This window comes from Marmota flaviventris, chromosome 2 (genome assembly GCF_047511675.1).
Source record: "Marmota flaviventris isolate mMarFla1 chromosome 2, mMarFla1.hap1, whole genome shotgun sequence".
Taxonomy (NCBI): domain Eukaryota; kingdom Metazoa; phylum Chordata; class Mammalia; order Rodentia; family Sciuridae; genus Marmota; species Marmota flaviventris.
In genome coordinates, this window is record NC_092499.1 from 119,176,683 (window position 1) to 119,201,814 (window position 25,132).

Here is a 25,132-nt window from a genome sequence, read left to right on the forward strand (position 1 = left end):
GACCCTGCCATCTCTGATTCCTTTCATAGCTGAGTGGGCTTGGCTTCTTGAAACAGGAGGTGGATGTACATCCTGAGTCAGGGAAGCCTGGGAACAATTGTGCCAAGTGCTACTCCCCTGCTTTAAAGTCTTCCATGGCTCCCACTACCCTGGAGGAAGCCTGAATTACCAGCCTCTGCACCTTTACTTGTACTGTCGCCAGCCTGTGCACTGTTTCCCTGTTCTTCATTTGGCTAAGCCATACTTTAGGATGCAGCTTGGGCACCTCCAGGAAGCCTGCCAGGATGCCTCCTGTCCCCAGTGTGCAGTAGCCCCCTTCTTTGCTCACAGCCCCGGCTGATCACAGTCCATTGTGACTCTGTCTCCTCATTAAGAGCAAAGGCTAAATTTGAGTCCTTATCTCTGTGACTCTGTCCATGGCGAACAGAGGACCAGGAAGGCATTTTCCAGGGATCAGCACGTGCCCTCTTTGGCCTCTCTGGGCAGCCTGGAAAGTGGTTTGGAGCTCCCCAGCCCCACCTCAGCTTTGTGAGTTTGAAGCATGGTGGGGGCAGGAACAGGTGTGGGGTGGGAGGTTGCCAGTCTAATTGCACAGACCACAGACACTTGTTGAGGCCTGATGCCCCAGGTCTGTGCAGTGGCCATACTATCCCTGTAGCCCCCAGCCCATGGTGGACCACACCCAGGGCATCTCCCTTATTCAAGCATCCTCCATCTCACCAAGCCCCGGCAGGGAAGGGTCCCCAGTTGGTCTCGATACCCTTCTGCTCTGCATGCTTGGTCTACCCATCACCCCACAGCACGGCACCCCTGTCCCACCCCCATGCCCTTGTTCATCCTGCTTCTCCATCATTCTTGAAGCCCTTCCTGCCCCACAAACCCTCCCCATCCTTTAAGACTCAGAAGTTCAACATGTACTTGCTTGGGAGTGGCATCATAGGGTCCAGTCTTCATCCCCCAAAGGGATGAAGCTATGGGGTCTCTCTACCCCCACCCCCAGCCCAACCCTGCACATAGCCAGATACCTCAACTCATTAAAACCCCATAGACACACAGTGTGGATTGACTGACAATGTGGGCAGGGTTCCCCTGCGTCCCCTCTCCCATAAGGAGGGCTGTTTCTCAGGGACAAGTTTATTACCAGGAACACACTAACCTCTTTCATAATAGCTAAAGGCATAAAAACTACAAAAATATCTGGCTCTCAGGAGTGGGCAGCTCAGGGTGGGGCCAGAGCTGTGACTTCACCGCCAGTCAGGAGCCCTCATGGGCTTCCTTGCAGGCCCCACAGCTGGGGAACCTTCTAGTCACTCCCGGAGGAGAGGAGAGGGGGGAGCTGGGAGAGAGGGAGCGCTCTGGCAACCAGGGAGGGGTGAGGTGGGGCTGAGCTGGAATGCAGGGCTTTCCTGGCCCTGAATCACGGAGCCTGTTCAGAAGAGGCCTCAGTGAGGCCCTGCAAGGTTGGTGGCAGAGCCAGGGTGGGGAGGGGCTTGGATGTGGTCACCCTGCTCCACTGGCTCCTGGACCAACCCTAACCCTCACCCCCACCCCAGTTGCTTTCTCCAGAGTCCTCTCTGCAATTCCCAAGACCAAAGGGGCAGATGACAGTCCTTCCAAGGCTCATAGGAGGAACAAACCTTCATTCAACCTCAGTGACCCCAGGCCTCAGCTAGTCACTGGGACCTTGATCCCAAGAACCTGCTGGCTAAGCTGCTGCTAAGGGGAGGGGCTGCCATGGTTGGGGTGGTGTGCAGAGAACGGGGGAGGAGGGTAGATGGGCACGTGCCTCAACACACAGGGCAAGCGGGCTGCCTTCCTTGACCTCAGGCCTGAGCACCATTGGCCTGGGCACCTGAGAGAGCTGTCTTCCGGAAGGCCTGCAGGGCTGGGTTGTTCAGTAGCGTGTAGGCCAGACCCCAGCGGGCCCTGTTCCGGCTGGTTCTAGGCCCCGTTTCCTTGGCCATAGGGTCCTTTGTCTGGAGCAACTGCAACCCTGAGAGGGAGAGAAACCTTCTGTGAATAACTCCCTCAGCCAAGTGTCCCCAGGCCCCAGACTGCATATCCCAGAGAGTCTGCAAATCCTGTGTATAGTAAGGTGTTGAGCCTGGGGTTCCAGCTGCCAGCTCAGAGAGGGAAATCAGAAGAAGCTGGGCTTGGGGGAGGGTGAAGGTTCAGGATGTGCCTCCGCAGGTGGAGCTGAGGTCAGTGGAGGGACCAGAGGCAAGGCCAACACAAGGGCACAGAGCTGGCTTAGTGTTCCCTCCTATTACACACTTCCTGGGCAGTAGGGAAGGAAAGGCCTCACACTTTGGGGAGAGATAGGAGGTAATGGGGTGGGGCACAACAGAGTCCCTTAGCAAGGCAGCCATTTCCTTCTCTGTGTGCACAGAGAAGGGGTGTGTGTGTGTGTGTGTGTGTGTGTGTGTACATTTGTATCATGGGAAAAAATTATCATGAGACTGGACCAGGATGGGGGATCTCAGGCAGCCAAAAGAGAGGGGAGGTGACAATTTTCCTGGTGCTCACTATGCTGGCAGGGACATGCTGAGCTGGGCAGGCTGGGCTCCCATCCCCAGTGGGAGAGCGCACCTTCTTCTTCCTCCCCAGTTCTGAGATTTCCCTTGGGGTCCACTGGAGCCTGGAGGCGGGGACTTCGAGCTGCAAGGAGCAGTGCGCAGAAGGCCGTAGCAGCAGGATGCGACTGGCTGGCCTCCAGCTTCAGGAAGTTTCTGTATGTGCAATAGCCTGGGGTGGGGAGGGGGATGGCAGTGCTTGGCAGGAGGGGCCAGTGGCAGACTAGAGGCACCTAGACTCCCCTGACACACACAAGGACACACATGCGTCCAAGCCTGCAGACACACAGGGCCATGGCACATACGCTGCACACGGACACGTGTGGACCCATGGAACATGCCACAGGCGCTGCATACCCTCAGAGCCCCAGCAGTACACAGAATGCATGATGCTCATGGTCATGATCATCCTCCATGAACATATCTGCTGGAGGGAAGTGGGGGGCAAACCCCCTCCTGAACTGTGTAGGCCCCCAGCCCCTGCCCAACGATCTCACCAGGGTCCAGAGTGGCAGCTCGTGATGACAGCAGACTGAGGTCCATCTGACTGAGGTGGACGGTGTTATAGAGGGCGGAGAGGGACATTCGCCAGGTGGCCACCACCCCACCCATCAGCGTGTTGATGGGAAAGAGGAGAAAGGTGGCTGCGTAGAGTGCTCGCCTGGGGCAGGGAGGAGAAAGGCTGAGGCAGGCTTCCCAGAGCCCCCTCCCAGGACCAGTGTCACACCTAGAGGCCCAGAGCAGCTGTGTTTATTGAGCGCCTACTGTTTGTTAAGTATGCCTTCTGAGTGACATGTTCTATGCTGGGCCTTTCCTCTCAACCCACCACCCTAGAAGACAGGTGGTATCACCCTCTTCTTCAGGAGGGAAACTGAGGCCCAGAGAACCTGGTGACTTATTCAAGTCTATCTAGTTACTCGTTGGGCGGGCTGGGATTTTAGTCCATGTCTATCTGGGTCTTTCCATGAACCCAGTGCCTTCTGGTCTCCTCCTCTGATTCTCCTATCCACTAATTCAAATTCCCTTGTGGGGTCAAGGTTTCCCCACAACTCTGCCATTTGACACAGAACCTCTTTCCTGCAAAGTGAGAAGATGTAGGGTTTGCTGGGCAACGAGGATCCAGGGAGGAGTGTAGATCCCACAGACAAAAAGGGATCCTGGGGCTAATTTATGCCTCACGTGATATAGAGAAAGATATCTTGGAATGTCTCTGTAGGTAAGGCAAGTTCTTTCTTTTACCTACTGGGTAGGAGACACTGAAGAAGAGGCTGAGGGCCCTAGGGAACCACAAGCTCAGAGACCACCTTACCGGTTAGTCAGCTCTGGGTATCCATGGTGAGTCTTCAGGAAGACCCAGTGGGCTGCTATGTTCTGCAGGGTCACAGCTAGGATCAAAGTCAGCCAGAAGGGCCTGCAGGTGGATTAGGGAGGGTGGTTGCTGTTAACAGCCCTCTACAAAAGGGTTCCAGAGCCCTCCACTCCTTGCCTCACTCACCATGAGGACCCCAGGGATCGTAGGAACAAGAGGTTCCTGCCGTGCAACACAGGCACAAACACCAGGAAGGCAAGGACTGTAGTCCCCAGGAAGAAGACGATCTGCTGTACCAGGAGCCCTGCAGGGATCGGGAACAACAAGAGGACCGATACCAAGTTATCTGGGAACTGGCGCACCTCTGCTTCCTCGGGAATCCAAGAGCTTTGGATTCAAGGGCTGACCTGGTTTCAATCCCTGCTCTTCTACTGCCTAGCTGTGTTGCCCTGAGCAAGTTACATTACGTCTCTGAGCTGTGGTTTCTTCCTCTGCAAAATGGTGATCTTGGTCCCTACCTCAGAGGGCCATTGTGTGATCCAAAGAGACTGAATCAGTGGCAATTCTTTGAAACCAACGTGCTTTGCAAGCATCATTTTCCCCTACTTGCTCCTAAGTTCCTGGGGACAAGACCCCTCTGTAAATCAGGGGTTGCATTCCTACCAGCCAGAGCCTGGTGTATCGTAGGTACCCAAGAGTTGTCTGTGGAAACAACCAGACCAAGTGATCACATGATATAATGCATACAAAAGGGTTTGGCAAGCCAGGCATGGTGGCACTTGCCTGTAACCCCAGCTGCTCCAAAGGCTGAGGCAGGAGGGTCACAAGTTCAAGGCCAACCTGGACAACTTGCCTCAACTGTCTCAAAATAAAAAATAAAATAAAATAAAAAGAACTGTGATGTCTCTCAGTAGTAGAGCACCCTGGGGTTCAATCTTCAGTTGGAAAAAGGAAAAAAAAAAAAAGACTTGGCAGAAATCATGACTTTTCGTCCCAGTAATTCCTCTCCATTATCAACGTCTTTCTCCTCCCCCAAGGGTGGGGAGAACCAATGTAACCTTGGATTTACAGCTTTGGTCCCAGCCCCATAATTTCAGGATGCTTTACCAGCTGCAGGAACCCCTTTGCCATCCCCAACAGTATCCATGGAATCCTGCTTTCATCCTTGTGGTGACAGGCTCCCCTTACCTTCCAAGGCAGCCCAGTGCAGCACAACCCTCCCTTACAGGAGCCGCAATGTGCCACCTTGAACTTGCCACCTCCAGACCTGGGTATACACCTGCATGTAAACACCTGGTGGCACCCAGGGTTAGTCTTCATGCGAAGGGTACCCTTCTCCCAGTGCTCCTTGATGCCCTTACTCTGGAGCATGCTTCCCTTCACCACCACAGGGACCAAGGTCTGGGCTGGGGGAGGGGAAGGGGGCTCACCGAAGCAGGTAAAGGCAGTGTGGTAGGCGCTGAAGCTCATCCAACAGAATATGGCCTCGTGGGATGGTCGAGTGCTCTGGAGTGGGGGGCCCAGGTCCAAGGCAGCCCCTCTGTGCAAAGCTTGAAGGTTGGCCCTGGGGTGTGAGCAAGGGGGGCAGCACCCTCAGGGAGGAAGACACTCCCAGGTGCCCCTGGGCACTCTCTGGCCAAACCCCTAGCCTAATTAAAACCCTCAGCAAGGACCCTCAGAGCCCTGAGGCCACTAACTCAAGCTGGCAGGTCTTCCTGGAAGAGGTGACATCCTGGGAGCCTTACAGGGTGACTAAGGAGACAAAACCAGGCAGAGGTTCAACCTGAGCCATGTCGGGATAGTGGGAACCAACTTTGAGAATGGAGGTGACACGCAACTTGGCCACCAGGGCAGCATGCGGGCAAGCATTCTTGTGGAACCTTGAAAGCCAGGGTCAGAGGGGCCAATCCTGTGGGAAAGAGCCCTGGACAGGGTCTCTGAGGGCTGTCAAGTGCACAGAGCACGGGGGCCAGTTCTCTGCCATGGTGAGCTCCTGCCTCCCCTTCCCACAAGGCCTGTTCCCACCCAGAACTCAGAATGCCTCAAGCTCTTCAGCGCTCACCGCAAAAGGGCAAGCTAGGCAGCTTGGCATTCAAATTCCAGAACAATCCCTCCAGGCCCCTACCCGTGCCAGGCCACCCTTCATGCTGTCAGGTGCACCCACTTCTCTATTTACTTGGGGTGTGGGTACCAGAGATTGAACTCAGGGGCACTCGAGCACTGAGCCTATCCCCAGCCCTATTTTGTACTTTCTTTAGAGTCAGGGTCTCACTGAGTTAACTTAGCGCTCCCTGCTGCTGAGGCTGGCTTTGAACTTGTGATCCTCCTGCCTCAGCCTCCCCAAGCAGCTGGGATTGCAGGCATGCCCCACCATGCCCAGCTCTCATGCTCTCATGAGGTTCCTCTGGCCTGTAGCACTCTCTGTCCCTTGCCACCTACCTCTTCTTCCACTCTTAGGTAGAATGCCAGATGCCCAGATGGCCTCCCTATTGAATTCAGCTCTCCGGGGTGGCCCCTTCTCAGAGGTACCCCCTCCTTTCAGTCATGCCCCATTTCCCTTGTAGGTATTTCCCCAACCAGACAGTCGCTCAAGAAGGCAGTCCCAGGGCCCACCTCTCCACTCACTACCATGCAGTCTCCAGGGTCTTCCCTCCCTGCAGCCCCAGGGCTTCCACACACACCTGCTTGGGTCTCTGGCCCTTTCCCACTTCTGCACAGGGTTAGTCAGAGCTGCCACCAACCTGTGAGTTGTCAGCGAGCGGATCAGGAGCAGGAAGGTGAGTGTGCAAGATAGGACCAAGGCCGAGATGTAGCAAGCTGGAGGGGGAGAGGGGGCACAGTGGGAGGTTGGGTCCTGGGGGATCATTGGGGAGCCTCCGACCTCTGCCAGGATGGGACCCTGGCCCCCATCCCCCTCTGAATGGAGTCTTCTTGGTCCTGTCCCTATCTTTCAAGGGATTCCACCCAACCGGGCTCCTGCCTCCAGCCCCACCACTTCTTGGCTGTGGGAACTTCAGGGGGGTACCTCACCCTTGATCCTTGCTTTGCTCATTCGTGTGCACCTCCCAGGCACGCTGTTACTCCCGGGATAACTCAATGACCACAATCCCCGCCCCTGCCTGACCAATGGCTTTTGTTCAGGGCACAGAGGATGTGAGTCCATGGCAGTATGCCAAGTCTATAAGGACAAGGAAGGTGGCCCTGCCACCCATCTTGGGGGTGTGGCCCCACCTCTCAGCTCCTTCACCCCAACCCTGGCCATGCTCACAGGTAACGAGATTGCTGGAAAAAGAGCTGGGAAAGAGTGGAGGGTGTGTCGTGAACAAATACTGAAGACTATCAGGGTGCAGTCCTCCCACCCTCCATCCACAGACATCCTCACCCTGGATCCCCGAAGCAACCCCAGGAGGTCAGACACAGGAATTGTTCCCAGGAGGCCAAAGAGGAAAAAGGTCAGAGAGGGGGCTAAACACAGCCAACCCCACCGCCAGGTATGGTAAGTGCAGCCCTCCACTAGATCCAGAAGGACCCCAGTTGCCTGCACTCTGAGCTTGTAAGTCAGCCCAGAGAAGTGTCCCCAGTTCCTGTGTTTCCACCTGGAAAGGTGACAGCAAACACATGAGTAAGGCAAGCACCCGATCCATGTAGCCAGAGATGCGGGGGCAGTGGGTCTCAGCACTGGTAGCACATTGGGGTAACCTGGAGCTGCCCGAACTCCCCACTGCCTGGGCTGTCTCCAGACCAGTTAAATCAGAGTTTCTGTGGGGCAGACCCAGCGTTGGTGCTGGGAAAGCAACCAGGATTCCAGTGTGCAGCCAGGCCGAGCAGCACTGGTCTGCAGGTAGAGCCTTCAGGAGTTACTTCTGAGACAGGAAGGGAGATCTCCCTCAGGCAGATAGGATAAGGCCTTGGGAGAAGGACAGGAGGGGAGAGGGAAGGGTTACCCACCATGCCTTCTTCTGTGGTAGAATACTTGTCTCTGTCCCTCACAGCTATCACCACAACAGCCCTTCCTTAGTGACCCTTGCCCTTATCCCTAGCTATGACTGACCACGAGCAGACCCTACCCGAAATGCTTCCCCTTTCTAAAAGATGTGTCAGAATCACCGGTGAGACCTGTCTTCTTTAATAATGTAAATAAGGGATTGATTGGCTTATTAAACTCAGGGTTTAGAGAGTTTGATTGGTCCATGCTGCACCCCTGACCCCACCAATCACCTGTGCCGGGCCATTAGATATGCCTTTAAAAACCCCGAGACAACACACCCATTGGCATCCCTCTCTTGGGGACCCTCCCCTCTGGAAGCTCTGCTTTTTTCCTATTATTCTCCCTCCTCCTCCTCCTCCTCCTCCTCCTCCTCCTCCTCCTCCTCCTCCGGAATTGAACCCAGGGGCACTTAACCACTGAGCCACACCCCCAGCCCTTTTTGTATTTTATTTAGAGACAGGGCCTCACTTAGCTGCTTAAGGCCTTGCTAAATTCCTGAGGCTGGCTTTGAACTCGTGATCCTCCTGCCTCAGCCTCCGGAGTCACTGGGATTACAGGCATGTGCCACCACTCCTGGCCCTCTTTCTATTACTCTAATAAATCCTGTTACTTTACTCTCACCCTGGTGTCTGTGGATTTCATTCCTCAAATTCATGAGACATAGAACTCAACTGCTTGGATCCAGTGTGACACTTCCAGCAGCAATGAATTGGAACCAATCAACCAAGCAATACTTAATGGTGCCTTCTATGGTGGTTCTCAAACTTTTGCTTGTGTTAGAATTATTGGGCGGGGTGAATCATAGATGTTGGGCCCAACCTTCAGAGTCTCCAATTCAGTAGATCTGGGGTGGTGACTTCAAATCTGGGAAACTTTTTTTTTTACATTTATTTTGTTTATTTATTTTTATGTGGTGCTGAAGATCGAACCCAAGGCTTCATACGTGCTAGGCGAGCACTCTACCGCTGAGCCACAACCCCAGCCCCAAATCTGGGAAACTTTTTAAAAAGTTATCAAATATTCTCATATACAGCTAGGACTGAGAACAACTGTTACAAAAACAGGAGCCTCTTTGTCTGTCCCTGGCTTCCCCCTGTAATACCCTCAGGGATACTTTTCTGCAAAGTATGATTGAGAGATAATGCTGGGCATGCACAGCTCCAGCCTGCTGCATTGCCCCTTTTGGAGCCAACTGAGCACCAGGCAAGGGGCATCCTGGACCACTTGCTGCCAAGAGGAAGGAACCTGCCAGCCGAGCCTCATCAAGTGAATGAACAGGCTAACGGAGGGGAAGGGTTGGCAAAGCTGGGGTGGCCATTTATCTCCATCTGTCCACCTGCTGTTTCTCTCTCTCTCCCTCCAATGGCTCCAGACTTGGGGTTGCTCCAAACCCTGGCACCCAGAAAATCTTCCTTCTTTTTGCAGCTGCTGGGATCCTGCACCTGCCCCCTCTAGACATTCCTTGTGGACAGATCCATCTTTTTCAACCAATCAAGGGTCTCCTGGACAGGGGTGCCCTTTTAACCTCAGCATCCATATTGCAGGTAGGGAAGTCAAAGCCAGGAGAGGTGAAGCAGCTTGTCCAAGGTCCTACAGTTTGTAATCGATGGAACTGAGAGTATAATCTGGCCTGCCTGACCCAGGGTCTAAGCTTTCTGTCAACAATGCCAGAGTTATGGCCCAGGCACCAATGGGCAGCCCCAACACAAGAGCTCAGAAGACATTAGCTTCTTAGCTTAAGAACAGACCAAAGGATGCTGGGTGCAGTGGCATAAGCATGTAATCCCAGTGGATCAGGAGGCTGAGGCAGGAGGATCATGGGTTCAAAGCCAGCCTCAGCAACTTAGTGAGGCCCTGTCTCTAAATATAAAAAAGAGCTGGGGATGTGGCTCAGTGGTCGAGTGCACCTGGGTTCAATCCCTGGTACAAAAGAAAAACAGACCAAAGGCTCCAAGCCCAGCTCTAACCTCAGTTCCACAACTAGATTGCTAAATGGCTTTGGGCATATCTCTAATCCCTCCTGGGCCTCGGTTTTCCTTATCCTTAAACTAGGAGAGTAAATGCTGCTTTGTTTGGCCCCCACTTCCAAAAAGATCCAAAGTGAATATTTGAGCTTAGAAACTGGAACATACAACTGTAAATGCAAGGTGTGGTAAGAAGACTCACTGCCCTGGGCACTTTACTTCTTACCCGAGAGCCTCAGTTTCCTGTTCTATGAACCAGGATCACTCATGCGATCCAACAGGGCCACTGCAAGTAAAGATCAGAGCTTGGATGTGGGCATAGCTAGGCCATATCTGTACCTCCCTGTGACCCAGGTCACAGCCCTCTTCAAACCTGTCACCTGTCCAGCTTGTGGGCCTCGGCAGCAGTTCCCAGGCAGCCTCCAGTGTGGGAGCTGAGGCCTTTAAGCACGCGGTGGGAAGGGTGGGCAGGGAAGGAGGAGGTCACTGGGCACACCTCTGCCTCTTCCCCACTCTACGCCCCACTTCCTGCCATTTGGCATTGCCAGCTTGCCTTGGTCTGTGGGACAGGATGATGTTCATGGTCGGGAAAGCTGCAGAGCAGCCTACAATGCTGGCAGCCTCTGCTCCAACTACCACGGGTTACTCCCCAGAAGCAGGGTGCCCATTATTGGGGGCCCTCAAATGAGCCAAGGGTGTAGGCCCTAGGACTCTTGATCTCCAGACTTATCTCATGGTGATGGAAAGAGCCCCTGGGCTCCAGGCGACCTGCATTGCTCCCTGGCTCCACTCTGCCCCGCCGCACAGCCGTAGGCCAGCCTTTCTTCATGTGCCCAGTGGAGACTGTGTGGGGAAGCCTGGGAGGTGTGGGGAGGGCCTGGGAGGTGGGGTGGGGAGGTAACTGCAGGAATAGGACTCCAGGTGGCATCTACCATTCCCTGGCTTGGGGTCTCATTTCAGGGGAGGCAAGGAGAGGAGATGGCCTGAGCAGACAGGGACTGGGAGAGAAAACGGGTACCCTGCCCAACCCCATCCCCTGGCATGGGTTATCCCAGAAATCCTGGCCCACTGCCCCACATCACTGCCTCCTTTCCTCCCTCCCCTCCCTCAGCTCATACTTGCCACCCTTCTCTGTCACCACATCTGCAGAATGGGTCAAAGACCCAGGAGCTGGGGGCAGGGGCAGGGGGCTGCTGAGACAGGTCTCTTTAAGTATCAGAAACTTGGCACTGGAAACTTCAACTGCCCCCACTTGGAGACAAGGCAGTGGAGGCCCAGAGAGGGGAAGGAAGGTGACCAAGGACCCCCAGGATATCTGTGGCAGGCTGGGACCCTATTCTGGCTCCTGGCCCCTCTGTGGCTTCGGGGCTCCTGAGGAGGGGAGACTCACCTTCCAGAGCCCACAGATGGTGCTTCACTAGCTCCACCACCTCCTGCCTGTCCTCGGAGAGCACGATCCCAAAGCCGGCCAGCAAGTAGGAGACATCCGTGGTGATACCTGCCCTCACCTTCTGCATGGTAGGAACCACGCTCACCAGCAACAGCAGGGCCACCTGGGAAGGCCCCACAGTGAGGATGCCAAGGCCTGGCTGTGCCACACCAGGTATCCCACCCAGAAAGTGTTTCCTGTGCAAGCAAGGGGACTTCAGAGGGGACCGTGGCAGCAGACTAGCTACAGCACAGGCCTGGAGACCATCGGAGTATCCTATCCACACCTTAGAGCAGGGACTGCACCCCTCTACACAGTATGTTACGGACACCTCAGTGGCCTGGCAGGTCCCCCAGGAAGCATAATGCATCCCTACACCTCTGCCTGTCTATTACCTATCAATCTAGGGCCTTTATATTCTAAACTTTAGAATATAAAATTTCTAATTTTTCATGTTGGGCAAAGCAATGAGCATTGACATTTAATCTAGAAATACCCAGATTCAGATTTTAGCAACTCTAAGATAAATTACTTGTAGGAATTTGACCGAGTCAAAGTCTCTGAGCCTCAACTTCCCCTATCTACAAAATGGAGAGAAATCATACCTACCTTCCAGGATTTTGTTTTGGGTTTTTTTGGGGGGTGAGTGGGGCTGGTGGTGGTGGTAGTGAGGATTCATCAAATATATGGTCTCACTGAATTTTCTCAACTAACCAAAGAGAAAAATGATTCTATTTCTTCCATTTTATAGATGAAGTAACAGGCTCAGAGAGGTTGAATGGCTTGTTCAAGGTCACACAGGAAGCAAATAATGGAGGTAGGATTTAAATCCATTTTTATGTGACTCCAAAACTCATGCTCTGAGTTGCTATACGAGCCCAGCAAGGGCTGACACCCTGCCCTTCTGGGCCAGCATTACCAAGATGGCCAGAAGCAGCTGGACAGGACCATGGGTGGGCATTTGGAGAGCTGAGTTGGGCCTGAGCTATTCCAGGATTGGGGATTCAAGGGTCACTACAGGATGTAGGACATACCTGGTAAATGGCTGTCCCTGTCAAGGTGGCTGAGATCACTAACTTCAAGGGGAGGCGGAATCCTGCAGAATCCAAAAGAAGGGGTATGGTGAACAGCACCACTAAGGCTCCAGGGCCCCATCCCTCCCAAGGGGCCCAGGAAAAGGGACGGAGCTCATAAGACCCTGGGCCATCAAGGCCAGGCCAGGATCTTCCCCTTGTCCCAAGCTGGCAGTTGTCTTCTCCTGGTGACAAGGGAGCAGGGGAGCAGGAGCCAGCCCTCCACTGCTGCTTCTGGGCAAAGAGAAGTGAGGACACCTGTCACTCAGCGTCAGATGCTCGGTACCTGGCTGTGGAGTGTAGGTGTAGCGTTGGCAGCAGCTCCAGGCCCGGGACAGGAAGCCATGCTTGGAGGTAGGACAGGAGCTGCAAAGACCCAGGCAGGCAGGGGAGGCCCCAGGTAAAGCCCCAGCCCCAAGACCAAGCTGCAGAGCCTGGTCACTCCTCACCTCTGTCCCCACTGTGCACCAGCCTCCCAAACACGGCTGCCCAGCAGCCCTGCCCGCCATTCCGCTTGCCTGGGACCTCACCGGCTTTCCTGCTTCTTTTGGCAAAGAAGACTCCTCAGATACTCCTCAGAGCGGCTGCTCTGCAGCCCCTGTGGAGACAGGGAAGTGGGGAGCAGATGAGACCTGCCTTGAGCCATCCCGGGGGCCCTGGCTTAGGGCACCAGAGTGGACACCAAGTAGGTCCCCATAAATACCTGGCTGTGGTGGTGATAGTGGAGTGTGGAGACAGTGACCTGTGACCTTGGGGAATAAGGTCCATGACCTGCAAAAGTGTCCTCTTCCTGGCAAGGAATTCTCCCCTCAATGCTGTTCTTCCTACAATCTAACTCCAACTCTCTCCTGCTTTACTCACTGCTTCCCTTCCCCCACCCCAGCAACTGGGGTAAAGGAAAGCCTGTGTCCCTTGGGCCCATCTCTGCCCAGAACTCAGGATGAGGCCATTCCAGGGCAGATCCCTCAGGCTTCTCCTCCCACTCAAGGGACATCACAAGGGTGATCAGATTTGCCTAAGCCACATTCCAGGACTTAAGCTGCCTGCAAAGTGGCAGAAGCCCATGGGAGCATGAGGTTAGCCACTGCCCTGGATCACTGGGAGAAAACAGGCCACGGTCACCTGTTGCTATAGCAACCCCAGGACCTAGGGCTGCAGTGGGTCAGCTCAAAGCTTGACTGGGTCCTTTGTGGCTTAAATCTCTTTGACCAAAGTCCAAAGAGGATTTTATTTCTTTCAAGCTTTGGCAGAGAGGTTTCCATGGAGGGAGAGGAGAGAAGGGGCTCCCAACGGAGAGATGTTCCCCTGACATGCAGAAGCCCAACCAAGAGGCTGGGGCCATTGGGACCAGAGGGCTGCCCTGGCAAGCGGACCCACCTGGCCTCTCCTCACTCCCCATTCCTCCTCAGCCTTTCTATAATCTGCCTCTGCCCCTTTGAGGGCCTCTGGAGTGTTCGTTCCTTCTCCCATATATAAGCCACTTGACCCCGCCTGTGCCTGTGTTCCAACGGCAGCTGGAGGAGCCCCGTGCACATTTCACCCACACTGCACCCATCTCCCCCCATAGGGAGGCTCCTGGAGGCCCAGCAAGGATCAGTCAGCTCGGAGGCCCTAGCACTTAGCCCAAGGCCTGACATATAGAAGGTGTTTCTTAAGAAGATTGCAATAGCTTTCAAGAATTCTCTCTCACAAGATGTATCTATCCATCCATCCAAAAATTAAAAAATGTTAGCTGAGTATCTATTATGTGCTACAACCTGTTCCGTGCTTCCAGGGTAGACACAAACAAAATAGACACACACCCCTCAGTGCCCTTACTCATGCTCCTTCTCATGCCTGCTGTGCCCGCTCCTTAGTCTCCCCACTCCACACCCTCCTTGTCCTTCAGGCCTCTTGCTAAAATCCACCCCCTTCAAGAAGCCCTCCCAGACCTCTTCTGCATCTCACATCATCCAACAGTATCCAACATAGCATTGATCTGTAATGCAGTTCTGCTCTGGATACTTTGTGAGTCATTTCAGCATCCCAGAAGGCTCAAGTCTCCTGGCCCATCTCAGTTGAGGTGGGATCTGCCCTGGAATGGCCTCATCCTGAGTTCTGGGCAGAGATGGGCCCAGTTTCAAAGATGAAGCCAGAACTTCCTGTTTTCTGACCCAGTTATCCTTTGTTGAATTCCTGCTGTGCACACAGCCCAGTGCCCCAGGTACCCTGGGTGCTGATCAAAGGTGCAGCCACTAAGCAGTCACCCAGTGACTCAGAAAACATTTTCTGAGCACTTATTACATGCCTCATACCAAGCATGGCTATGTATGGGGGGACCACAGACATGGGAGAGACTGATGTATTGGGTGCTAAGTAGGAACCAGCCCAGCCCTGCCCTGTCCCTTCACCTTGGAGCCTGCTCCCGTCCTGTGGGTGAAGCTTCGCACCAGTTGCACCGGGTACCACAGGCTCAGGAATCCAAGGCCCAGCAGAAGAGGCAGGGAGGCCAGCAGCGAGTAGTATTTATAAATCTGGGCAGATACACAGACACTCAGATAGACCTACTTCTGCTTTCTTCCCCCACCAAGAACTAGAATCCGTTTCCCTCTCCGATGCTCTGGAGGGCCATGAGAAGGCTTCCGGTTCTATGGGCCCCCAACTTGGGCCACCCTTCACCAACATGCCCACTTCACCCTTTCAGGCCCTGTAAAGATGCTCCTGGGAGGAGCATCTGGCCTGGGAGGAGCCAAAGGGAGGTTAATGGCCCCTGGTCCATCCCCAGGGGCAGTGAGCCCTGAATGGAGGATACCCACTCTCTAGATTCCCATGTTCCAGGCATGTCAGGAAACAGGCCCCTGAAAACAGGACAAAGGCCTAATTTCTTCAGTATGTAGTTGGCCACCTGGGCATCAAGAAGCCCATGCTCTGCCTCCAGGGGCTGAGGCCTTTCTGGGTTGGGCTCCTCATGTATTCATTCATTTGTTGGTTAATTCAATGTCTTTTTATTGAGAACTTAGTGTGTGCCAGGCTCTAGGTAGTGAAAAAGACCCACCAAGTCCCTCCTCTCAAAGAAACCTCCTAATCTTCACCTATCCAAAGGATTGTGCTATCAACTCCATTTACAGGTGGGGAAACTGAGTCTCAGAGAGGTAACAGTTTCCTCAAGTCACCTGCTTATCTATTTATTGTGTCTCCTTCTAGAACAACAGCTCTTTGGAGTCCAGGGACTTGGCTTGTCTTGTTCATAGCTGTTCCAGTGCCTGGAGATGCCCCTGTCCAGAGTACGTGCTTCAGATATGTTTGTTGAATGAGGAAGACTGGGCAGCTTCACAGTCCTGACCAGCAGCCAGGGAACCAGTTTCTGAGGTTCTGGAATTCTCTCTAGCCCCTGAAACCATCCCCTGACTGGGCACTTGCCATCCTCCATCTCTCTTCACTTCTGTTCCCACTCCAGCCCAACCTAGGGATTGATGGGGCGTGGCTGGCTTTCTCTTCTTCCTCTGCCCCCTCCTGTCCTGGAAGCTGCTGAGGGCAGGGCCCTGCTGCCTTGTCCCCTGTCCCACCCCTGGAAAAGCCAGTCTGGCACAGGCACATGTTGAAAGGTCCAGAATCCCGTGCATAACAGAAGGAGGCAGAGAAGCCCAGTGTGTAAGCAGAGATGAAAGGAGCCTCGCAGGTCGAAGTAGGCTCCTCCCGTGTATCCCCTGCCCCAGGCAGTGGTGAGTCAGTGGTTACCTTGGGCTTCTGGGGACACTCTGCCCTCTGCCAGACCTGGATGCTAAAGTGAGCCCAGGACAGTGCGCTGCCAAGCAGGTATGCAACTCTGGGCCCGGCCACGGCACAGGCAGCCAAAGGGTAGTAGAGAACGGGATAATAGAGCAGGGCCAGAATCTTCCAGGACTCTGGAAGGTGAAAGAGGTGGAGAGACACGTGATGGGGGCAGACATGGGGCCTGAGTGGTGCCCACCCAGACCTTTCTCCCATCTCCATCTTCCAAGCCCTCAGCTGCTTCAGTGGGCAAGAGCTCGGAGCTCAAACCCAGGCTCTGACTAGGCATCAGCTGTGATCTGGGGCAAGTTACCTCTTGGAGTCTTGGCTTCCCCTCTGTGGAAAGAATCACAGTCTAGCAACAAAAAGGAGAAGATCTGTGCACAGTGCTTAGCCCAGCACCTGAGTAAGTTCTTGAGGAATTAAGGTTGAACTTTGTTGTTGCTTCTTTCTCTCACTCTCAGTTCCCTCCACTGCAAAATGGGGCTCATGTCCACACTTCGTGGGGTCTGCTGATCTAAAGAGGTCACGCCAAGGAGCAAAGGCTCCTCCCAATGACAACTGCTCTGGTTACCATCACCTCCTGAGCCAAGCTTAATACCCCTGGACCCCACCCTGCCCCATCCCATCAAGCCAGCCTCAGGCCACGGCTGCGCTGGGTACCTGAGTTGGGCAGTGAGGCAAGGGTCAGGAAGGGCAGCGGGTCCTCGTCAGAGAGCAGCAAACACAGGGAGCTGAAGAGGACCATGAAGACAGCAGCAGGCACTGTCTGGGGTCTGTCCCCAGCCAAGAAATCCACAGGGCTGACACAAAGACAGGGAAGAACAGGAGGGCTTGCTCAGCCCCTATACCCCCATTGCCTCCAACTGTGTTCCATAAATAATGTGGTAGAGTCAGTCCCATTTCCCAGACCGGAAAACTGAGGAATGAGGCTTGTTTATTATTCATTCATTCTATAAATGTCTATGAGTACCTCCTATCTACCAGTTCTGGGTGCTATGGCAGAGGGACGTACACCCAGTGGGAGCAAGCACCAAATACCTCCACATTAACTGATGTCTGCTGATGTCTGCTGGGAGGGCAGATCTTTGGAGAACACGGTGAATCACTGCATCCTTGTGGAACAGCCCCCACCCTGGCTGGGTGTGTCCCAGGGTACAGGGCAGACAGCAGGCCCAGATGTCCTAATTGTCAACCCTGTGGGCTCAGGGCAGGCCACCCAGACCTTCTGCTTCTCTATTCCACCTTGCCCTCATGAGGCTCATCCTCTCTGAGCCCTCTCCCAGACCAGGCAAGCTCTGTCCTGGGTCAGCCAGAGACCTTAAGTGGCTCACCACAAAGCCAGCACAGCAGTACCCATCTCGATGTGCAACCCAGGTCTAGGGTACAAAGCTGTCTACATCCGGGTTCCACCCGCCACTCCCCCAACGCGTTGGTGTCTCCTACACCAGTCTGCCCAGTCCCATCTCCTCAGTGTCATGCCTGACCCAGGCTCTGGGTTGCAGGGCTGAATGAGAAAGTTCCAGCTGGAGGCCAGACCCTCAGCAATGACCTCCAGCTCGAGGCCAGACTCTCAGGAGAAATGATGGTCAAGATAGCATTAGGTGGCTGTGACCAGTCCAGACCCTGGGGCCTATGTGAGAGGACTTGTGTTCCCTGGAGACTTTTACCCCAATTTTGGCACAGCAGAAGCAAAGGGAGCTGAATGAGTCCCTCCCCTCCCTCTGGGGTTCCTGATTAACCTAGGAGACCTGGGTGGGGGTGGAGAAAGCCCAGACAGAGAAGTGGGGGTATCTCTGAAGTCAGAGTTGGCTTTTAGATACCCAACCAGTCACCTCCTCACCCAGAGGGCCCTGTCAGTCAGGCCCCCTGAGTGGAGGGATCCAGGCCCCAGGAACCAACCTGGGCAGTCTGGGCCTGCCATGCCCACAGCCAGGCCAGAGGCAGTGGCGCCTCACCAGCACAGCCAGCAGCAGCAGCACGAGGATCTGAAAGGAGAGTTCAGAAGATGCTTGGGGTGCCCAGGCTGTCCCCAAGGGTCTGAGTCTGAGTTCAGTTAGTCCCAGAACACCTCCCACTTACCCAGTACACCCTCATGTAGCATCTTGGGGAGTGGCCAAGAGGTGACAGAAGTCTGACAGGTTGGACATGGCCTGAATCCTGGTTTGGACCCCTACCTGGGCGAAACTCCCAGACCCTTCCCATGACTCCCAGATCCCCCTGCATCTTCCCTAACAAGAGATACAAGTCCCTCTGCCAAGACTGGCAGCAGACTGCAAGCCAGATTGGACTCACCGACAGCGAGGCCAGGCAGGCATGGAACAGGCCAGGTGGCACACTGGGGTCACAGGAAGGCACAGCCCTACAGAGCAAAGGAAGGTGGGCTCAGGCCTGGCAAGACTCCATCAGTGTGCAGCTGGGCCTGGGGTTGGAGGCTGTCTACACTGAGGCTCCACCTAGAACTTTCCTCCACCTTCTGCTCCCCCCATGGTATGCTGGCCGGGTGCTAAGCTCTGGAGTGACAGAGCAAGAGTCAGGAGTCTCCCGGGAGGAAACAGCGGGCACCAGTTCAGCCAGAGCATCTTTCTTGCTCACCGGGATGCTTCCAATCCTTCAAGTCCCGCTTCCTCCCTCCTCCTCCAGGAAGACTCCATGACTGTTCCTGGCCCCACAGACCTCTTCTCAGAACAGAGATTGGGCCTGCTACGTGGATCAGACACTTCATCGTTATGATTTGCTCTCTACTTGGTAGTACCTCCAATTGACTGGAAGGATCTTTCCTGGTAACCCACTTTTCCTGTCAGCTGGCAGGTTGCTTGCTGCACAAGGTTGCTCAGCCACAGAATTGTGACAGGAAATCCAGGCCACACTGCCCCCCACTCCCTGAACCTACAGAGCTGAATACAGCTAAATGGGGGCCATTTATCTAACCATCACAAAGGCTCCCTCTGGTTTGGCAGAGGTCTTGCTCTCAGGGTAGCTGTGCACAGAGGGAAGCCTGTGGTGACAATAAAGAGATCAGTGAAGTCAGCAGAGAAAGCAGGTAGGGCAAGAGCTCTGAGCTAGAGTTGGAGCTGGAGCTGGATCCCTGGGTCAAGGTGGCCTCCAGGTAGCCCAGCTGGAGCCTGGGAGCCTGAGGGAGGACACCTGAGTGGATGCTCTAGGAGGACTGGTTACAAGGGCTGTCCCTGTTCAGAAAGCTCAGGTACCCTCCTGCTGCACAGAAAAGAGGATCAAGGCCTCCTCATCTCCTGGGGTGAGTGCAGAGCCCTGGGACCCTCTGAGGGGTGCCTTCTCTCTCCAGCTTGCTTTCTTTCAGGAAATTCCAGAGGGTAAGCAGTGGAAAAGAAACTGGTCCTTGGGCTTGTCCTTGGGGTGTGGGGACTGAAGAAGTCTGTTCTTTGCCACTTCTTGCCTAGGGCAGAGGTGGCATCTTCCCCAAACACGGGTTGAGGTGGGCCAGGTAGGGAATCAGGTTCTCATCACTGAGCTGGGCTTTGACCTCTCCTCTCCCACCTCTTCCTTGGCACACTCAGGTGTGGGGGTGGGCTTGGGCTCAGAGCTCAGGACTACCACTCAGCCCTTCTGTCTGCACTACCCCCCACCAGGTGGCCCGCTCCTGCCACACCCTGTTCTCCGAGGTCCAGCCAGGACAGAGACCGGGCACACTGTCCAGGAGCAGCATTGCCATTTTCCAGCAAACCCCGCCCCCAAATGAGAAGCCACCTCCGCCCTGGGAATCCCCTTCAGGGCACTGTCTGGGAGAACATCTGGCCCTTTCTCTGTCCTCTGTGGTCCCCCTGACCCCTCATTCAAATTCCAAGTGCCACACATGTGACAGGCAGCAGTCCCCATCACCTTAGCACACATTTGGGTGATGGCTCGAGGACTTGTGTTTTGTGTCATGGGAAGGCAGGATGACACAGACATCACACAGGAGTCACATGGGAGGTGGGAAGCTCCATGCATAGAGAGGCCACAGAAATGGGGTTGGATTTGAGTTTGAAATCTGGTTAACAGCTTTTTAGGCAAAGAAGGGAAAAGGAAGCTCTGTTGAAAGGACAACCTGAGGAAGCAGTGACAGGCAGAGAGGGTGTGACTGGCCCCAGGCTAGTCTTTCAGTTTGTTGGCAGCCCAGAAGGTGAGACCAGGTTAGAGCAGGCACAGGAGGCCCTGGGAAGCCATTGAGGGTGTCTGGAGCTTAGGATATTTCTGAGGCTGAGTCCATCTGGGCCACTGTCACCAGTGCCCACCAACCCCAACTCCAGCCTGTTGTGCTGGTCACAGTGAGGGCACAGGGGAGCTGCCATCAGAGCTCCTCATGGCTTTTGTGCACCATTTCCCTGGGGTGTGACTCACGCATGGAGAGGTGAATCCAAGTTCATCTCCATGGGTTTCCCCTGTGCCCAGCTTCCTGCTCCCAGCTTTCAGGGAAGGGGGATGGGGGTGGGGAAGGGAGATGGAAAATATCTAGACTTGCTTTTACTGCATAAGTAGATTCAAATACTCTTCTTTATTCTTATAGGTTCCATGTTTGACCATGGGAGAAGGGAGCTACAAATCCCAAGTGCCAAACATGTGACAGGCAGCAGTCGCCATCACCCAGTCCCTACCATGCCGGGACTTTATTCTGAGACTGTATCTAAATATGCCAAGCACCGTACTGGTTGCAGGCGCCTGGCCCTTCGCCAATGCCCAGGCCCTGGTGCTCCCAAGGAGGCAATGTCCTAGCATTCCTCTGATTAGTACCTAACCCCAGGCTCGATCTGAGTCCTCAAGGGTTTCCTAGCCCCTCCCCCAGCCCATGCATAAGAGCCCTGCACTCTCAATGGCAGTCAGGGAAGATGAGTGGGGCATACCCTTGCCCAGATCAGGGCTGTTTTCCAGGTGTCAGAACCCCGCTGGAGTCCTTCAAAGCATGGCTCCTTCCCCCAGGCCCAGGTGGGGACTCTGTCCCTGCTGAGTGACCCAAGCCTGGTCAGGGCACGGCCTCAGCCCCCCAGGGGAGGCACAAGAGCATGTTTCCTTCTCTAGTTTCAAATTTTAATGGAGAACAGATGTGCACACATCTGGTTCAGCACCCCACTCCCTTCACCTTTCCAGTTCCTGAAACCCTCAGACAGAGGAGGGAGGCAGGGGAAGGGCCAGGGCCAGGAACAACAAGGGCAGGGGGGCTGAGCTGGGGTCCCACAGAGGCAGCAGTTGGGGTCACAGAGAGGCCCAATTCCTCTGCCAGAGTGGGCAGACTAAACAAAGATAGAAAGGGTCTGGGCCAAGAGTCCTTGGGCCACCCCGGGGTGGGCTGGCTGCTCCCTCCCTCTGTTCGCACCCTCCCTGGCTTGGCTGGAGCACTCTTGCTACAGAAAACAGAGCCTCCTCATCCTCCCTCCTTAGACTAAGCCATCTAAGACAATGGGCCACAGGGTCCCTCCCTCAGTGACTTTCCCCTAGACTTTGGTTCCAGTTATCTGCCTCCCCCACTTCTCCCAGCCTGCTCCAAGAACCTGAGGCTTATAAACACCACACCCCAAGTCCTCACCACAGAGACCAGTAACCCCTCAATTGCTTCCCCATCCCAGATACAGGCCAGATCACCCAGGGAGCAGCCCAGACCTGCTAGAGCTGAACCTGCAAGGATGGGCGGGGAATCTGTCTTTTTAACACATCACACAGTGCTTTTCAGATTGACCAGGTCCTCCGACTTCAAGTATCTTAACAGCAGGCCAAGGGCTAGTGTTCTCAAGTATCAGATACAGAAACAAGCCCAGAGAGGCTATGACTTGCCTAAGGGTCACACAGTGAATGAGTGGCTGAACCAGTTCTTAGCAGCTCCTGCCCAGGTTCTGTCCCCCCACCACACACACACCAGTTGGTAACCTCTGCCACACCCAACTCTGATGGCTGACAGAGCCAGGGGTGGCACACTCACCCCTCTGGCTGGAGGTCCTTGTCCCCCTGGGGCTCATCGATGTACCAGCTGTTGTAGTAGTCATCTGTTGCCCCCAAGAATGAGGTCTGGTTCCCTGCCGCCTGGGACGACATTCTTGGGCCCTTCTCCTTTGACCCCCAGACAAGAGAAAAAAAAATCCTCTACAAATGTGAAAAGAAGCTTAAAGGGAAAAAAAGAAAATCCTAACAAAGAAACATTTCTTTTTAATCCTAAAGGTTACTTTCTTGCTTTTAGCTCTCTGGGAAAAGCCCTGGGACTGCAGGCTAGGAAGGCTGGCCCAGGAGGAGGGGAAGGGCCTCTCGTGTCCCCTCCTGTCCATTCCCGCCCCATCTTGCCCCACCCTGTAGTTATCTTAGTGTACCCCCTCAGGGTCCATGGGCTCTCACTGGAGGACCTATCTGGCTGCTGAACGGCCATCAGCTGACCTCAGCTCAAAGGACCGTTCTCAGAGATTTTCCCATTCAGCCCAAGCTGCCCATGGAGACCCCTTTCCTTCTCCTCCCAGCCCACCTAGACGGACCCACAGACAAGCAGAAGGGAGGACCAGGAGAAAGGAGTGCAGAGATGAAAGGCTGGGCGGGCTGCAGGAGGCTCCATTGGGTCAGGCCCTCCCAGCTGGGTTCCCACCCCTTCTGCTCTAGGGGTCCAGCCCAAGCCTCCCTCACTTTGCCCAGGCTCTCTGGAGACCATCCCCCAGCCCCAGCTTGGCCCTCTCTCACCACTTGTGCCTCAGTAATGGGGGTACACAGAATCCAGACAAAGCCCCCTCCTGGGAGGAGGTCCCAGCACCGTGGTCCCCTTGCCCTGGAGGGGTGCAGCCTGGAGGGCGGCACCTGGTTGTGCATGCACACGTACCTGCCTTCAGCGCCTGCCCCGGAGCCCCCACATTTTTGCCTGCCACATTCGCAGAGCCCAGCACTGTGGCAACCCACAGATGGGGCTGGCCAGCAGATTCAGGGAGAGGGCCCCGTCCATGCCTGCTGCTGGGATTTCCAATGAAGAAGGCCTCATGTGTTTCACTGATAAAACCTTTTTGTTCCTACAACTTGATTTCACAAGAAGATAACTCACCCGCATAGGCGGAAATGAGTCCTTTAAACACGAACCAGATCCAGGGACAGGCAAGGAGCGCCCCGCCTGCCTGCTGCTTCTCCAGGGCCCAGGGTGAGGGTTCCTCTGGTCCTCCTCCCCTGAGAAGCTGGACCTCTTGCTGCCTCCCCTCCTCTCCCTGGCCCAGCCCGCAAGGAGGGGCGAATTGCAGACAGGCAGAGAACTGTGCTCAGCCACTGCTCCTGGGTGGGGTTCGGGGCCCTGAAACTTAGAGGGTCCCTGTCTTTCCAAGGGGCTCAGGCCTTGCCTACCCAGCTAGGTATTCAGTAAAGAAGCTTAAAAAAAAAAAAAAAAAGACATTCATTTGTTGCAGGGCATGGTGCCATAAGCCTGTAATCTGTTGGCAACTAGGGAGGCTGAGGCAGAAGAGTCACAGGTTCAAGGCCAGCCTCAGCAATGTAGGGAGAACCCACCTCAAAATAAAATAAAAAGGGCTGGAGGTATAGTTCAATGGTAAAGTGCCCCTGAGTTTACTACCAGTAGACTCCCCCCCTCAAAAAAAGTGTGTTTATTCTTTCAATGTGCCAGCACTGTTCCCTGGGAACAGTATTTTGGGGGTAGAGGGCCCAGACCAGTATAAAATAGCCCTAGGCTAGGCACTGTGCTTGTAATCCCAGGGCTTGGCCCAGGAGGCTGAAACAGGAGAATTGTGAGTTCAAAGCCAGCCTCAGGAATGGTGAGGCACTAAGCAACTTAGTGAGACCCTGTCTCTAAATAAAATACAAAATAGGGCTGGGGATGTGGCTCAGTGGTTGAGTACCCCTGAGTTCAATCCCCTGAACCAAAAAAAAAAAAAATAGCCTTAGGAGCAGAGGGTTGCAGAGGGAAGGCACAGGTGCCCTGGTTATATCCTGGGAAAACCAATTTGGTTGGGGAATTGGGGGTGGGAAGGATTCCTGAAGAAAATCCTTTGGGTGAAGATCAGGAGTTAGGAAAGCCAGCTGGGCTGAGGAAGGGGTGGGGCAGTCAAAAGTGTGGTCCCTACGTGGGGAACAGCCTGAGTGAATCTCAGAGTAGAAGGCCTTGAAGTCCTCAGCGTCCTCACCCCCCCATGTTCCTGAGCCAGGCCCACAAGGCAGGATTAGGGCCTGAGCTCTGGTAGACTCATTCCTCCGCCTCCTTCCCAAACAGCCACTCTTCCAGGAAAGGGGCTCTGACCTCCCTTCCGTCCCACAGAGAGATCAGCTGACTTAGAACTGAACCTGAGCTTAATGCAGTACAGGAGCCATGATGGCCCTTGGCCCTCAGATCCCAGGTTCTCAGGTGAATCATGCCTCTTCAGCCTGGGAGTGGGCTCCCAGAGGGCAGAATCCCTGCCTCTTCTTCCCTTCCTGATGCACAATGCCTGGCTGTGGGGCTCAAGGGGCTTTAGAAATTGAGATTCGTGAAGCCATTGCTTGTTCTAGTGACCAACATTCAACCGTGGGCCTGTCCTGTTGTGCCCTGGGGTTCACCTGCTGGGCTTTCCAGAGGCCTCTGCTCAATATCAAAGCCCGACATGCCCTTCACCACTCAAAGATCTGAGCTTAGGGAGCAATCAGCTGCTGTCTGAATTTTTTTTTTTTTTTTGGTACCCAGGATCGAACTCAGGGACACTCAACTACTGAGCCACATCCAGCCCTATTTTGTATTTTGTTTAGAAACAGGGTCTCACTGAGTTGCTAAGCAGCTCACCATTGCTGAGGCTGGCTTTGAACTCGTGATCCTCCTGACTCAGCCTCCTGATCTGCTGGGATTATAGGTGTGCGCCATTGCGCCCAGTTCCTATCTGATCTTTAATCCCCCTCTTGATACCTCCAACAATTGGAGGTTAATTCCAGAGAGGGAACGCCCTCCCTGCCTGAGGCAGAGACGTGCAGTTGGCCAGAACCTTGTCCTGCCCTGGAGGGAGCCAGACTCTGTCTTCCAGGCTCATTTGTTCACTCAACAAATATGTGCCAGGTTGTATCCTTGGGGCTAATGATACAGCACAGGGCAAGTCCTGCC

The 25,132-nt window shown here is 54.5% G+C and overlaps 1 protein-coding gene across 2 annotated transcripts; it reads right to left on the bottom strand.

The window, feature by feature from the left end:
• Positions 1–1,073: 1,073 nt before the first annotated feature.
• On the bottom strand, positions 1,074–22,288 carry Stra6 (signaling receptor and transporter of retinol STRA6). Of its 2 annotated transcripts, XM_027923472.2 has the most exons (18): positions 22,265–22,288; positions 22,016–22,143; positions 18,382–18,448; positions 17,989–18,074; positions 16,729–16,889; positions 16,054–16,217; positions 14,727–14,849; positions 12,867–12,934; positions 12,623–12,702; positions 12,298–12,359; positions 11,225–11,387; positions 6,624–6,699; positions 5,313–5,446; positions 4,069–4,186; positions 3,883–3,984; positions 3,071–3,234; positions 2,590–2,745; positions 1,074–1,993 (listed from the first exon to the last, which is right to left on the bottom strand). In XM_027923472.2, exons 2-18 carry the CDS (start codon positions 22,126–22,128, stop codon positions 1,824–1,826), a joined length of 2,007 nt encoding a protein of 668 aa, XP_027779273.2. In that variant the 5' UTR covers positions 22,129–22,143; positions 22,265–22,288; the 3' UTR covers positions 1,074–1,823. The 2 variants fall into 2 exon arrangements, with proteins under 2 accessions (XP_027779273.2, XP_071463440.1); XM_071607339.1 differs by lacking the exon at positions 22,265–22,288 and having other exon boundaries at positions 22,016–22,128.
• Positions 22,289–25,132: the final 2,844 nt, after the last annotated feature.

What these genes read in the sequence shown, in the direction of transcription:
- Stra6 (XM_027923472.2), bottom strand. Translation starts at nt 22,128, where the DNA reads ATGTCGTCCCAGGCGGCAGGGAACCAGACCTCATTCTTGGGGGCAACA. An exon ending in CAAAAGAAGCAGGAAAGCCG is followed by an intron (nt 12,703 to 12,866) that starts GTGAGGTCCCAG and finishes GGGTCTTTGCAG; the next exon opens with CTCCTGTCCTACCTCCAAGC. An exon ending in CGATCCCTGGGGTCCTCATG is followed by an intron (nt 3,985 to 4,068) that starts GTGAGTGAGGCA and finishes ATCCACCTGCAG; the next exon opens with GCCCTTCTGGCTGACTTTGA.